Source organism: Hylobates moloch, unplaced genomic scaffold (assembly GCF_009828535.3).
Source record: "Hylobates moloch isolate HMO894 unplaced genomic scaffold, HMol_V3 SCAFFOLD_20, whole genome shotgun sequence".
Lineage (NCBI taxonomy): Eukaryota > Metazoa > Chordata > Mammalia > Primates > Hylobatidae > Hylobates > Hylobates moloch.
This window is the reverse complement of record NW_026652295.1, coordinates 31547264-31560837: the sequence shown is the minus strand read 5'-3', so window position 1 is coordinate 31560837 and position 13574 is coordinate 31547264. Positions and strand designations below refer to the sequence as shown.

The following is a 13574-nucleotide window of genomic DNA, read 5'->3' as shown; positions in this document are numbered from 1 at the left end:
AAAATATGGGCGCACATTGTTACCACAGGTAATGCTGTCCTGGGTATTCTTATATGAAAATGAAATAACATGACTAGTAATTTAAAGATAAAAATGTTATTACACTGTTTAAATACCAGGAAAAATCAAATACTAAGAAATCTGAAAAATAAAAATTATCTAGAAATTTCACTAACAAAGGTAACCAAGAATATATAAATAATTAAAGATCAACTTCATTCAAGTTAATTAAAACCTCTAAATAGAAATTATAACACTTCTGCAGAAATGATTAAATGAAAAGGAGGTATTTCAGGGAGGTGGACCTGAAAGAAAGTTTAATTGTGTATTTTATTAGATAGCACATTCATTCTTAATTATCAGCAGAATATTTTTGTAAAATATTGACAATGTAACATAAAACATGATTTAAAATATAGTGACCAAAAATCATCAAAGATCATCTGACTGTCTGGGATGGGGGTGGGGCTTGGGAGAAGGAACATAATGGAAAACATTTGCCGTCAGAAGAAGGTGTGACTTATCTTTTTACATCTCTTTCTCTAACTCTGAAAATGAACTGTGAACTGGAGCTCTCTTGACCATGCTGGTACCTAAAATTCTCCCATCTCTTCCCCAGCACCTTCCAGTATCGTCTTTACCCAGCAACAGAGAGTGTCAGCTCTATGATTTCTCTGATAGGTGAATCCCAGCCGTGCTGACTCTTCTCCACCCATTTCCAGTGCTAGAGGCCCACAGTTTCAGAGTCTCATCTGCCTCCACTCGGCCTCAGTTCCTCATCACTGTTCCTGTGTTCACAGTCATCAATTACAGACCCTACAACCTGTGCCCTGAAGAGAGACTGTTCCATATCAGAGCTATGATGTTGAGAGCCCTCTCCTTGGCTTTCCTGCTGAGTCTCCGAGGAGCTGGGGCCATCAAGGGTGAGTGGTCAGGAGGACGCAAGAGCGTTGGGGTGAGTGATGGGGTGGTTCACATCAATTGTTGCTTCAGGAATCAGAGATTTTAGGGGCTCATTGATCTATCTGGTCCTCATAGTCTATGTTCCCTCTGGCCCTCATAATAATGACGGCAATAACAGCCAGAATTTATGAGACGCCTGCATAGTTTCTTTCCCCATTTACATCTCACAGGAACCTTCAATGAAGATACCATTCCCTTCATTTAGAAATTATTCTTTTTATTTAGAAATTATTTTGAAAAAACTGAAGCTCAAAAAGATGAATAAGTTTTCCAAGGTTACACAGCAGATCAATGAGCCAAGTTTGAAGTCCAGACCCAGCTCTGAGGGTCATACACTGCTTTCCCCAGATTCCTACACACAGTGACCTACTGTCAGGGCCCTCCTATCTCTCTGGGATCCCCAGCCTCTGTCTTTCGTGGCTGCTTCACAGGAACTCCGAGCTGTGGACTCTGCATTAGGAGAGGAAGTGCAAAGAGTATTTCTGTATCCTCCCTCCCTCCTAGGACCCTAGGGCCCTTCCTGGGTCTTTGTGGGTGGTCACAAGCTTTCTTCTCTCAAGACAGCAGGGTTGCATGGTCTTGACAGCCTTGTGATTCGGGTTCTGAGAGATCCAGGACTGCAAGGGAGGCCTAGACTTTGGATAGCTGCAAGGAATCAGCCAGAGATGGACCATAGTGAATGCTCTTTTTTCCTGTAGCTGAAATTAGGGAGAATAGCATCAAGCCGGTGTATGTTGCTGTCATTCCAAAATCTAGTGATGGGGAAGGTTAGAATCCATAACGTACAAGATGCACACTGGCCTCAGACAGTTTTATTTGAGATGTGTAGAATAAAGAGGAGGTGAGGCTAGGGAGAATCAGAAGTATCTATTGCCCTGTTCATGGTCACCTGGGTTATTTCTAATATTATGTTATAATAAACACCACAATGGGCATCTCTTCGTAGATGTGAATACTTTTTAGGATTCTTGGTAGAAATTCCTAATTAGCTCAGCTGTCTCTTCAGGGCTTCCCTGCCTAGTGGTTCCTTGTCTCTTAATATTTAAACATGTCATTTACCTTAAAAACATAAGTGCAAACCAATTGATAAAAAACAACCTTGCCTTCCGTCTGCATCCTACCCTAGAGACACTTTCTCTGTGTCCTCACACTTGGAGCTAAGCTTCTGACTTGTCTCCGCTACATCCCTGAGGATCCTCTCATCTTGGCCATCAGGAACCTCTGCAGAAGGTCAAATCCAGTGGGTTCTTCTCAGTGCCTCTGACTTGAGTTACTAGTAACGTTTGCACTGTAATCCACTTCTTTCTGATGAACTACCCTGTCCTTATTTTTCTCCTGTTTCCCTGGATCCTCCTTATCATCCTTTAAATCACCTCTTTATTATCATGCTCTCTCATTATACCCTGAGATCTCTGCAATTCTGATTTTCAGCACTCTTCCTGGAAAATCTCATCTAACCTGCACCTGCCACTAATGACTCTCAGTTCTCTGGTCTAAACTCCTCTCTGAGATCACCCTTTCATACACAAATGTCTATGTATTATTTCTCCTTAGATGACTTTCAGATCTTCTAAGTTCAATAGCCCCACAGTGAACTCAGTATCTTCTCCCAGTCAGGCTGTCTTCCCCCTGTGAGAAGTGGCTTTTGCCCTGTTTTCAGAATGCCTACATTGAAGCCATGTGTTCCCCAGGAAGCCTTCCCTGATGTGTTGTTTGATCGCATCTTGTGTATACCCACGTATCTGCACTTATCCTTCTGAACCTGCTGTTGTCTTGTTACTTGTGTTTCCTTCTGTGACTTATACGCGTCTGCAGAACAGGATGTATGTTATTATTTTTATTTGGGTATCTAGCATCTAACAGTGTTTGACATATAGTAGTCTTTTAATACATATTTTTGTCTGAATGGAAATGATATTTTGAAGTAAAATAATCTGTTCCACATCTGGCTGATCTTTGGACCACAGAACTTGTGAAAGTGTTTTTTAAAAAGCATTTTAAAAAGTACAAGGGACATTCACGTATTAAGAAGATGAGTTTCCAATAACTGCTAGAAGACTTTGTGTCTTTTTATTTTACCCTCTTTTTCCTGATGAGTCCTTTGAGTCCTTCAAACTGAGGAGCAAGCTAAGTTTCCTAGTGAAATACCTATAGGATTTATTTTGTTTAGTTTGAAATACCACTCTTTGCGTGGCCACTTACTGTGACAGGGAGTCATTCTCAGTGAAAAATAAGACACAAGTCATACCCTCCAGACACTTACAATTACAGTGACAGGGAGTCATTCTCCTGACACTGTAAGTGGCCAAGCACAGACTGGGTCCCCACATGTCAGGGCTGCAAACTCACAGGGAAATCCGTGAGTTGGGAGGTGAGAGCAGAAGAGCCCCGTAGTTCCTTCTCACTCTGATGCATTTATCATTCTAAACCCAGACTTTCACATACACACTCATTGTTTTCTTTCATGATGATAGTTGCTTTTATCCTCTTATCTTTGCTACTCCTTGCAAATTAATAAAGACTAAGAAACAAAATAAATTAAATCCTACAGGTGTTCCAAACTCAGCAATAATTTCTAGTTGGCCTCTGAAACAAAAATCAAAATATAAATGTAAGGAAAGTTTAGAATGCTTAGTACCTGTGTGATGAAATAATCTGTACACTAAACCCCTGATTCATGAGTTTACCTATACAACAAACCTGAACATGTACTCCTGAACATAAAATAAATGTTGAAATATTTTTAAAAAGGGAACAAAAGTTTGGAACAAATGCCAAAATAACTGTACTGTGCTTTTGAATTTATATGCCCCAAATGAAAAATATTATCAACAAAGCTATACATTCTATAGTTTCATGTTCATAAACTAAGACAGAAACTTTAAAACTGTCAAGAGCCCTAAAATTTGAAGGATATTTTCTTCTTCCTTTCAATTTTGTATTTTTTTCTGCCTTTTCTATAATAAGAAAAAGAAAATGTCCACTCCCCCACCCCCACGACTCTAAAAACAATTTTACATCTGTGTCCTAGAAGAATTAAGATCTTAAGGGGAGAGAAAATCTCTCTACTCGTTCCACCAGTAGCCATATGACCTTAGCAAGTTATTAATATGTAACCTCTCTGCATTTCCTTACCTGAAAATGTATGCTATGTATTTGCTTCATACGGTTATTGTGACAATTCAACGAGTGAAATATGTAAAGTATTTAGAAGGATGCCTGGCGCAAGTAAGTGCTCAAGAAATGTCAGCTGTCATTGTTACTATTACTATTGTGTAGGGTCAGGATGCCCAGACTTTCAAAGACCAGGAAGCAGCTTGACTTATCAATGATAAACTTTTCATTTTGTTCTTCGCTCCTTTCTTTTTATAACTGCTCATCTGCTCCATATTATTTCTTTTATGGTGTTGCTCCATCTTCTTCCCCATATGTCCTTCCTTTGACCTCTTACCTTCTTCCTTTTTATATTCATACATCTTTATTCATTCTCGAGCTTTCACCACTTGCATATTCAAATTGACATTTTGTCGTGTTTTTCTCTACTTTCTTTATGCAGCGGACCATGTGTCAACTTATGCCATGTTTGTACAGACCCATAGACCAACAGGGGAGTTTATGTTTGAATTTGATGAAGATGAGCAGTTCTATGTGGATATGGATAAGAAGGAGACCGTCTGGCATCTGGAGGAGTTTGGCCGAGCCTTTTCCTTTGAGGCTCAGGGCGGGCTGGCTAACATTGCTATATTGAACAACAACTTGGATATCATGATCCAGCGTTCCAACCACACTCAGGCCCCCAATGGTACTGTCTATCTTTGCCTCTTCCTCTGTAGCCTAACTGGAAGGGATGAGAGGGCCTCTCTGCCACCCTCAGACTAGGAAGCCTAAGTGCCCCCTGCTGTGTGATCCTCTTCCCCTAGTGGCCGTGGGCTGATCCCATTACAGCAAGGGCTTGCATCCTGTCTTCTCAGGAGAGAGAAAGGTGAGCAGAGTGAGTCTGGTCAGTGGTGTGATACCCCTCTCTGTGATTCAGAGCTGCCATAAAATCTAAGGCTGAGGTAGACGACCACCCTCCCCCAAGAGGTGGAGCCTTTGTGATTCATCCCAGAAGAGGGGCCTAACCTGGTGCTGTCTCCTCCCAGATCCCCCTGAGGTGACCATGTTTCCCAAGGAGCCTGTGGAGCTGGGCCAGCCCAACACCCTCATCTGCCACATTGACAAGTTCTTCCCACCAGTGCTCAACGTTACGTGGCTGTGCAACGGGGAGCCAGTCACTGAGGGTGTCGCTGAGAGCCTCTTCCTGCCCAGAACAGATTACAGCTTCCACAAGTTCCATTACCTGACTTTTGTGCCCTCAGCAGAGGACTTCTATGACTGCAGGGTGGAGCACTGGGGCTTGGACCAACCACTCCTCAAGCACTGGGGTATGCACCTGCTTTTCTCTCCATCATCTCCTGGCATCCTCTATTCCAAAGACCTGGTGTCCTCTGCACCAGCTTTCCCCACTGGCCAGGTCTCAGTCCTCTCCTCGTCCTAACATCCAATTAACTGGTCCATAACCTTCAATTCCCACACCAATCCCAGGCCAGAACCACCCTCACTGCACCTCCTGACCCTATCTCTTCATTCTTCCCCCAGAGGCCCAAGAGCCAATCCAGATGCCTGAGACAACGGAGACTGTGCTCTGTGCCCTGGGCCTAGTGCTCGGCCTAGTGGGCATCATCGTGGGCACCATCCTCATCTTAAAGGCTATACGTTCTGGTCGTGACCCCCGGGCCCAGGGGCCCCTGTGAAATACTGTAAAGGTGGGAATGTAAAGAGGAGGCCCTAGAATCTGTAGAATGTAAGGAAGGGAGGAAAAATTCAATCTGACAAGTGTTCATTGATATCCTAATTGGTTAAAAGCATTCAGCCACATAACAACAACAACATTGATAACTAACTCAGTAGTTAATATGCTCAGGTGCTATTCTGAGCATTTACATTTATTAACTCACTTTATTCCCCCAAATAGTCTTTGAGGTAGGTACTATCATTTTCACCATTTCACATGAGAGATACTTACATCTTTTTACATACACAGAGACCTGAAGCACTTTGATAAAGTTCCCACAGCTATGAAGTAGTAGGGCTAGCTTCCAGTCCAGAAAGTCTGGATCCAAGACTGTTTATCCACTGTGCTATTCACCCTATTTTGTGAAGGAAAAGACCAAGTTGAAATTCTCCAAGAGTCCATTGTCTAATAATGGAGCCAGATCTATATTTCTATACATAATTACAACACACTGTGGTGGGCGCCTGTAACTACTTACTGTCTCCACTTGGACTCATTCCATGGCAATGCTCACACAAAAAATGTCCCTCCTGAGATTTTATGGGTTTTTATTTACCATAACACTCACCATGCTTTATATTTTTATATGTTTTGGGAATTCTCTTAGCATTAGATAGTGAACTTCCATGCAGATGACCACATCTAATTCATTATTATTAGTGTTGTTCATGCTGGACCTCAGGTACAAAAGGTTAAGAACTTCTCAGCTCATTATACTATCATCATTGGTGCCTCCGAGCTCTCTCTCTCTTTCTTGATTTATTTGGTCCCTTTTATCTCTAGTCCTTACTCCCATATCTAACCTCTTACCCCTACCTCATAGGTAAACATTTTAATGAATCTGATGTTTCCTTTTATTTGCATAGATCCTCTGTAATATGTAGAGTTTCCAGTGTACATGTATTTTTAATTAACCAAAATGGCATTAAATTATAGACCTAATTTTGTCCATCCAGTTTGTTTCTTCCAAATCTTCCATAGTATTTTACTCTATATGTCCATGCATTAGTCCATTTTGCATTGCTATAAAGGAATATCTGAAGTTACCTAATTTATGAAGAAAAGAGCTTTAAATGGCTCACAGATCTGCAGGCTGTACATGAAACATGGCACCAGCATCTGCTTCTGTTTGGGGATTCTGGAAGCTTTTACTCATGGTGGAAGGCAAGTGGAGCCGGTGCATCACATGGTCATAGAGGGAGAAAGAGACATAGAAAGAGGTGCCAGCCTCTTTTTAACAACCAGGTTTCATGTGCACTAATAGAGTGAGAACTCACTCATTACCCTGGGGAGGGGACAAAGCCATTCATGAGGGTCTCCTCCATGATTCAAATACCTCCCACCAGGCCCCACCTGCAACACTGGGGATCAATTTTCAACATGAGACTTCGAAGGGACAAATATCCAAATCATATTAATCCACATATCTATATTGTTCCTGGGATACCTGGATTATCCCTGGTTCTCTACTATTGCATGCAATGCTTGTATCGCATATGGAACTGCATATGCAGGTGGGCCTGACCTGCATCCCTGGAGTGTATGTATCCTAGAAAGGGGTTGCAGGGTTGCTGGAGATGCAGCTCCTTAATTTGACTAAATACTGCTCATCTTCTCATCAGAATGGCTGTACTCATCTGTACTTCCTTTGTCAGTACTTGAAATGTCCTGCAACTCCTAAATGCACTTCAACACTGGACATTATCCAGTTTTCTAACTTTTGCCAATTTCATGTGCATAAAGAAATATGCTGTTTTATTTTGCATTTCTTTAATTACTAATAATTGGGGCTATAATTAGGACTGATTAGCCACTTGGGGGTTCCTTTTCTATAAATTGCCTGTTCACATTCATTGTCCATTTTTGTACTATGTGCTTCTATCATTTTCTTATTGATTTGCAGGTGATCCTTATACAGTCCTGCTAGTAGTCCCTTGTCAGTTTTAGGCATTGCAAATGTTTTCCCCAGTCTGACTTCTGGCAACTTTCTCCTTGGTTTCCTTTATTGAAGAGAAATCCTTAATATTTTGTAATGAAGTCCATCAACTGTATTTTTGTTTGTGCATCTTTTTTAAAAGAAGTCCTCCCTATACTGAGATATCAAAGATACTCTTAAAACATTTCCTACAGTTTTAAATTTCACATGTACTACTTTAATTCATCTGGGATTCATCTTTGTGTTTGATGGGGATCACGTTTTATTTTTCTCTTTATAATGGGCCAGTGTGTTCCCACAACTACTAAATAGTTCACCTTTTCCCCATAAGTTAGTAGTGTCTCCTTTGCTATACTGACAGTTACCATTACAGATGGGCCTGTGTCTGAGTTCCATCTTGTTCCACTGTTCTGTTTGTCTCTTCTTGTGCCAGTGTCCTAGTATTTTGATTACTATGACATTGTAGTGTGTGTTAGTATCCAGTAGGACAAACTCTTCTTTATTTTTCTTTGTTCACACACATTTATAATTGTATCTATAATGATTTGTAACAGAATGAAGTGAATGTAGAATGTCAGATGTTAAGAGGAAGAATGGAAAAGAGGGCTGGGACTAGGGTGATGTAAGGGATGCACTTGACTTAGGTGCAAAATTTGGGGGATACCAAAAGAACGCAGTAATAAATCATATTTTAATGAAATACCTTGAAAAAGCAAAATTAATGCAAAGATATATGATTAACAAAACATCAAAAGAGGAGTATTTAACGAAAATGGAGAAGAAGCAGAGAGGCAGAAGAATTAGGAGAATATGTTGTCACATAAGCCAAGGAATTGAAGAATTCCAGGAAGGAGGAATTACTGCTGTCAGATGTTCAACAGAGGTCATTTTAGAAAATTTACCTTGGTTTTTGAAATCCTTTCAAAGAGCAGTTTACACAATGTGAGCAAGTATCCTTCGTTCATTGCCGTCATTGATATGGTTTGGATATTTGTCCCTTCCAATTCTCATTCCAGGGTTAAGCTTCTTCTCTGCCCTCAGTAATGTGGCCCTTCCCCTTGTCAGGATATTTTGGAGACATGAAGCATGTGGGATGCCCTCAAAGTCAGCTGGGGTTTGAGGGTGAAATTCAATGACTTTAGTGAACTCCTTGGCTCCTATGTGCTGTTCACCTGGAGGACCAGGGCATGTGCAGGGATGACCACCTTCTCCTTGGGACCTGAACAGGGCAGAGAAATGGGAAGCAAAGGGAGTGGGGAAGATGGGTCTGGGCTTACAGTACTGAACCCAGGAATGACAGTGACTGTGTGTGTTGCTGCAGGTGACAAAATATCCGAACAGAAGAGGACTTAGGAGAGATCTGAACTCCAGCTGCCCTACAAACTCCATCTCAGCTTTTCTTCTCACTTCATGTGAAAACTACCCCAGTGGCTGACTGAATTGCTGACCCTTCAAGCTCTGTCCTTATTCGTTACCTCAAAGCAGTCATTCCTTAGTAAAGTTTCCAACAAATAGAAATTAATGAATAAATGTTGACACTTTGGTAGCACTAATATGGCGATTATCTTTTCATTGAGCCTTTTATCCTCTGGTCTCCTTTGAAGAACCCCTCACTGTCACCTTCCCGAGAATACCCTAAGAACAATAAATACTTCAGTATTTCAGAGCTGAGAGACTCTGAGTCATTCTTACTGGAAGTCTAGGACCAGGTCACATGTGAATACTATTTCTTGAAGGTGTGGTTTCAACCTCTGTTGCAGATGTGGTTATTAAAGGTTCTGATCCCACCTGAACGGAAAGGTCTGAGGATATTGATTCAGCCCTGGGTTCTTCCCTAACTACAGGATAGGGTGGGGTAGAGAAAGGATATTTGGGGGAAATTTTACTTGGATGAAGATTTTCTTGGATGTAGTTTGAAGACTGCAGTGTTTGAAGTCTCTGAGGGAAGAGATTTCGTCTGTCTGGATCAAGATTTCAGGCAGATTAGGATTCCATTCACAGCCCCTGAGCTTCCTTCCCAAGGCTGGATTGTAATTATAGCAATAATTCATGGAGGATTTTTCTACATGATAAACTAAGAGCCAAGAAATAAAATTTTAAAAATGCCCTCATTCACTGCAATTTTTATCAGCCATAGTCACTCCATGTGGGAGAACTTAAATCATGATTACCAGAGCTTTCAAAGGTTTGCGAATAGTGGTGATTATAAATAAAAATATCTTATTTGAGCAAGGATTTTGTTTCTTTATGAGTGTTCATTAGATATTACAATGAAAAAAGCATGAAATGGTAAAAATGCAGATAAATATAAAAACATGTTTTCTAGTTTTTTTTTTATTTTTAAGTTAAAAAAGGAATTGTTTAAAGTGAAAATTATTTGGGGGTTTATAACATACCCAGAAGTAAAATATGATGACAATGGCACAAAGAATAGAAGGAAGAAATGGAAGTATAATGTTGTAAGTTTCTTATACATGTGAAGTGGTGTGTTATTATTTGAAGGTAGAATGTATTAAGATGAATATTTTAAACTCCTGACAACTACTGAAAAAAAAGAGGTATAGCTAAGAGGCCAATGGAGAAGATAAATAGAATACTAAGCATAATTAATTCAAAATAAGAAATAAAAAAGGGAAAGTCTGATAAGACAAAGAGAAAACAAACTGCAAGATGGTAGAGTTTAAAACAACCATACTAATAATTGAATTAAATGCACATGGCCTAAATATTCTAATGAAAAGGCAAAGATTGTCAGAATGCACAAAAAAAAGTACAGGCCAACTTTATGCTCTCTACATAATGCCCTCTTTAAATATGAAGGCAAAGACAGGTAAAAAGTAAAAGAATGGGAAAAGACATATATACCGTGGAATACTATGCAGCCATAAAAAATGAGTTCATTTGGCAGGATGCGGTGGCTCACGCCTGTAATCCCAGCACTTTGGGAGGCTGAGGTGGGTGGATCACCTGAGGTCAGGAGTTCGAGACCAGCCTCAACATGGGGAAACCCCGTCTCTACTAAAAATACAAAATTAGCCGGGCATAGTGGTGCATGCCTGTAATCTCAGCTACTCGGGAGGCTGAGGCAGGAGAATTGCTTGAACCTGGGAGGTGGAGGTTGCAGTGAGCCGAGATCGAGCCATTGCACTCCAGCCTGGGCAACAAGAGCGAAACTCTGTCTCCAAAAAAAAAAAATAAAATAAAATAAAAATGAGTTCATGTTGTTTGTGGGACATGGATGAAGCTGGAAACCATCATTCACAGCAAACTAACACAGGAACAGAAAACCAAACACCACACATTCTCACTCATAAGTGGGAGTTCAACAATGAGAACACATGGACACAGGGAGGGGAACACCACACATCAGGGCCTGTCAGGGGATGTGGAGCAAGGGGAGGGAGAGCATTAGGACACATACTGAATGTATGCATGGCTTAAAACCTAGATGATGGGTTGATAGGTGCAGCAAACTATATGGCACATGTATACCTATGTAACAAACCTGCACATTCTGTACATGTATCCCAGAACTTAAAGTAAAAAAAAAACGAAAATAAAAATAATGCCAACCATGGAAATGTTGGTGGCTGTATTAATATCAGAAATATAGAACTCAGAAGATCAGAAATAAATGCAATAAAATGGACAAACAATAAAGAAAATAAACAAAATCAATTGCTGGTTTTCAAAAAGGCTCAATACATTCATGAATCTCTAGCTAGATGGATCAAGAAAAAGAGATAAGACTCAAATCCCCAGTATCAGAAATGGAAGTGGGTACATCACAATAAATCATACAGACATTAAAAGTATTATGACAGAATACTATGAAAATGCCAATAAACAAAAATGACAATAAATTCGACAATTTACATTGTTAAATTAAATTAAATTTGGTGTAAATCTTTCTCCATATCTTAAATTCCTACATAGCAAACTAACCTAACATAACTGCATTATGCAAACAAACTACAGCCTAACTTAAGAGTGTTGTAATAAATAGCTGAGTCTCAGCCAATTACAGGCTGCCAAGTGATCATACTATGTCCCCCACAAGGCAAATGCCTCATCACGCCATGCCCATATAAGGCAAACGCTGAGCTGTAACAAATCGGCTTGTTTTGAGTATCACTTCCTGTTTTTATCTATAAACACTGCCTTCACATGTTGCTGGATAGAGCTCTCTGAATCTTTCTGGGTTCTGAGGGCTGCCCAGTTCATGAATTGTTCTTTGCTAAATAAACTCTGTTAAATTCAACTTGTCTAAAATTTTTATTTTAATGACATGAAATAGAAATATTTCTTGAACGATTCAAATTACCAAAACTAAATCAAGAAGAAATCTCTATCAATGGAAGAAATTAAGTTTGTAATTTTAAAAATCCTTCTCACAGATAAGGCCAAATGGTTTCCAGGTCAGATGGCTTCATTGATGAATTCATAGTATTCTGTCATAATACTGTCATAATACTTTTAATGTCTGTATGATTAATTCTATTATACATTTAAGGAAAAAACAATACCAACCCAATACAAACTCTTTCAATAAAAGAGCAGAAGAAAACACATTCCAATAATTTACAAATCCAATATACTAACACCAAACAATGACATTAAAAGAAAACGAAACTAAAGACACACAGACATAGCCACAAAAATGTTTAACAAAATATTATAAAATTAAATTCAATAATATATTAAAAAGGATGGTATAATATGATCATAAAAGTTTATGCCAGGAATGGAAGGCATGTTTAACATGCAAAAATCAATGTGATTCCACATCTTAACAGAATACAAAAGAAAAATTATATAATTATGTAAATGGATGCAGAAAAAGGCATTTGCTCATTCATGACCAAAAGTCCTAGAAAACTAGGAATAAAAGGGAATTACCTGATAAGCTGTGTCCATGAAAACCAACAACTGAAATTTTCAATTTTGGTGGGAGGGGGCAGGCATTTTACTTTCTCCATAAAACTATTAAATTATCTAATGTGAAAGTGGAATTCAGTGAAGAAATGTTCCCTACTGCAAAAATACAAAATGCTGGACATTTTGTGAACAGTTTCTATGCATTCTGTATAAATGAAACTATTAACTATATAATACATTTATTGAAAAAAGAAGATGGCTTTCTTTTTTTTCCCTAATGGCTGTTGAATTTATTTGCTTGATCAATAATGGTCCTGGCAAAAATTAACCAATGCTGAGACATTTGTAATGAAATACTAATTTTAAAAGTCCATGACACCTTGATAGAAATTAGAGTTTACACAAACAAAAAAGGAACCTTCGATATTGCCAGCAGCTATAAGGTGAATGTACTGAGACCAACAGGACAGCAAGAAGGCATTTGCACATTTATATCTGACACCCGACCACACTTTCAGTCACCAGAATATCTTCTCTCCATATTTAAAAAAATAGTATGCTGATTTCTACAACAAAGCTTTTTTTCATATAAAAATCAAGTAATGGCCAGAAGATATCCTTCTTAAACTGGATGCCAGATGAGCATGCTGAACACAAAGCATGGTTTGCAGAGAAGAGATGTTTCTAACAAAAAAATTAAGGACAGAGTTTGAGGTAATGATGGAACATCCAGATGGATGTGCCCAGTACATATACTAAGATGAAGCCAAAGACTATACACTAATGGGTTTTTCTGTCGCACCATGATTGATGCCATGAGGGTGACTGAGATCTGCAGGAGAATGAGTGTAGAGAGATGAGCAAAGGGCTGAAGATTATGCCTTAAGTATGTCTCCATTTAAAAATGGGAAATGGAGGAGCAGTGCACAAAGGAGTATGCATTATTTCCTGCCTCAGCATTTT

General features: G+C 39.4%; 1 protein-coding gene across 1 annotated transcript; it reads left to right on the top strand.

Moving 5' to 3' along the window:
- Nucleotides 1-730: 730 nt before the first annotated feature.
- LOC116460248 (HLA class II histocompatibility antigen, DP alpha 1 chain) lies at nucleotides 731-9397 on the top strand. Its single transcript, XM_032141214.2, has 5 exons — nucleotides 731-923; nucleotides 4520-4765; nucleotides 5106-5387; nucleotides 5602-5768; nucleotides 9055-9397. Exons 1-4 carry the CDS (start codon nucleotides 860-862, stop codon nucleotides 5754-5756), a joined length of 747 nt encoding a protein of 248 aa, XP_031997105.2. The 5' UTR covers nucleotides 731-859; the 3' UTR covers nucleotides 5757-5768; nucleotides 9055-9397.
- Nucleotides 9398-13574: the final 4177 nt, after the last annotated feature.

Coding starts and splice junctions, on each gene's coding strand:
- LOC116460248 (XM_032141214.2), top strand. CDS start 860: ATGATGTTGAGAGCCCTCTCCTTGGCTTTCCTGCTGAGTCTCCGAGGA. Junction 924..4,519: donor AGGAGCTGGGGCCATCAAGG/GTGAGTGGTCAG, acceptor TTCTTTATGCAG/CGGACCATGTGTCAACTTAT. Junction 5,388..5,601: donor ACCACTCCTCAAGCACTGGG/GTATGCACCTGC, acceptor TTCTTCCCCCAG/AGGCCCAAGAGCCAATCCAG.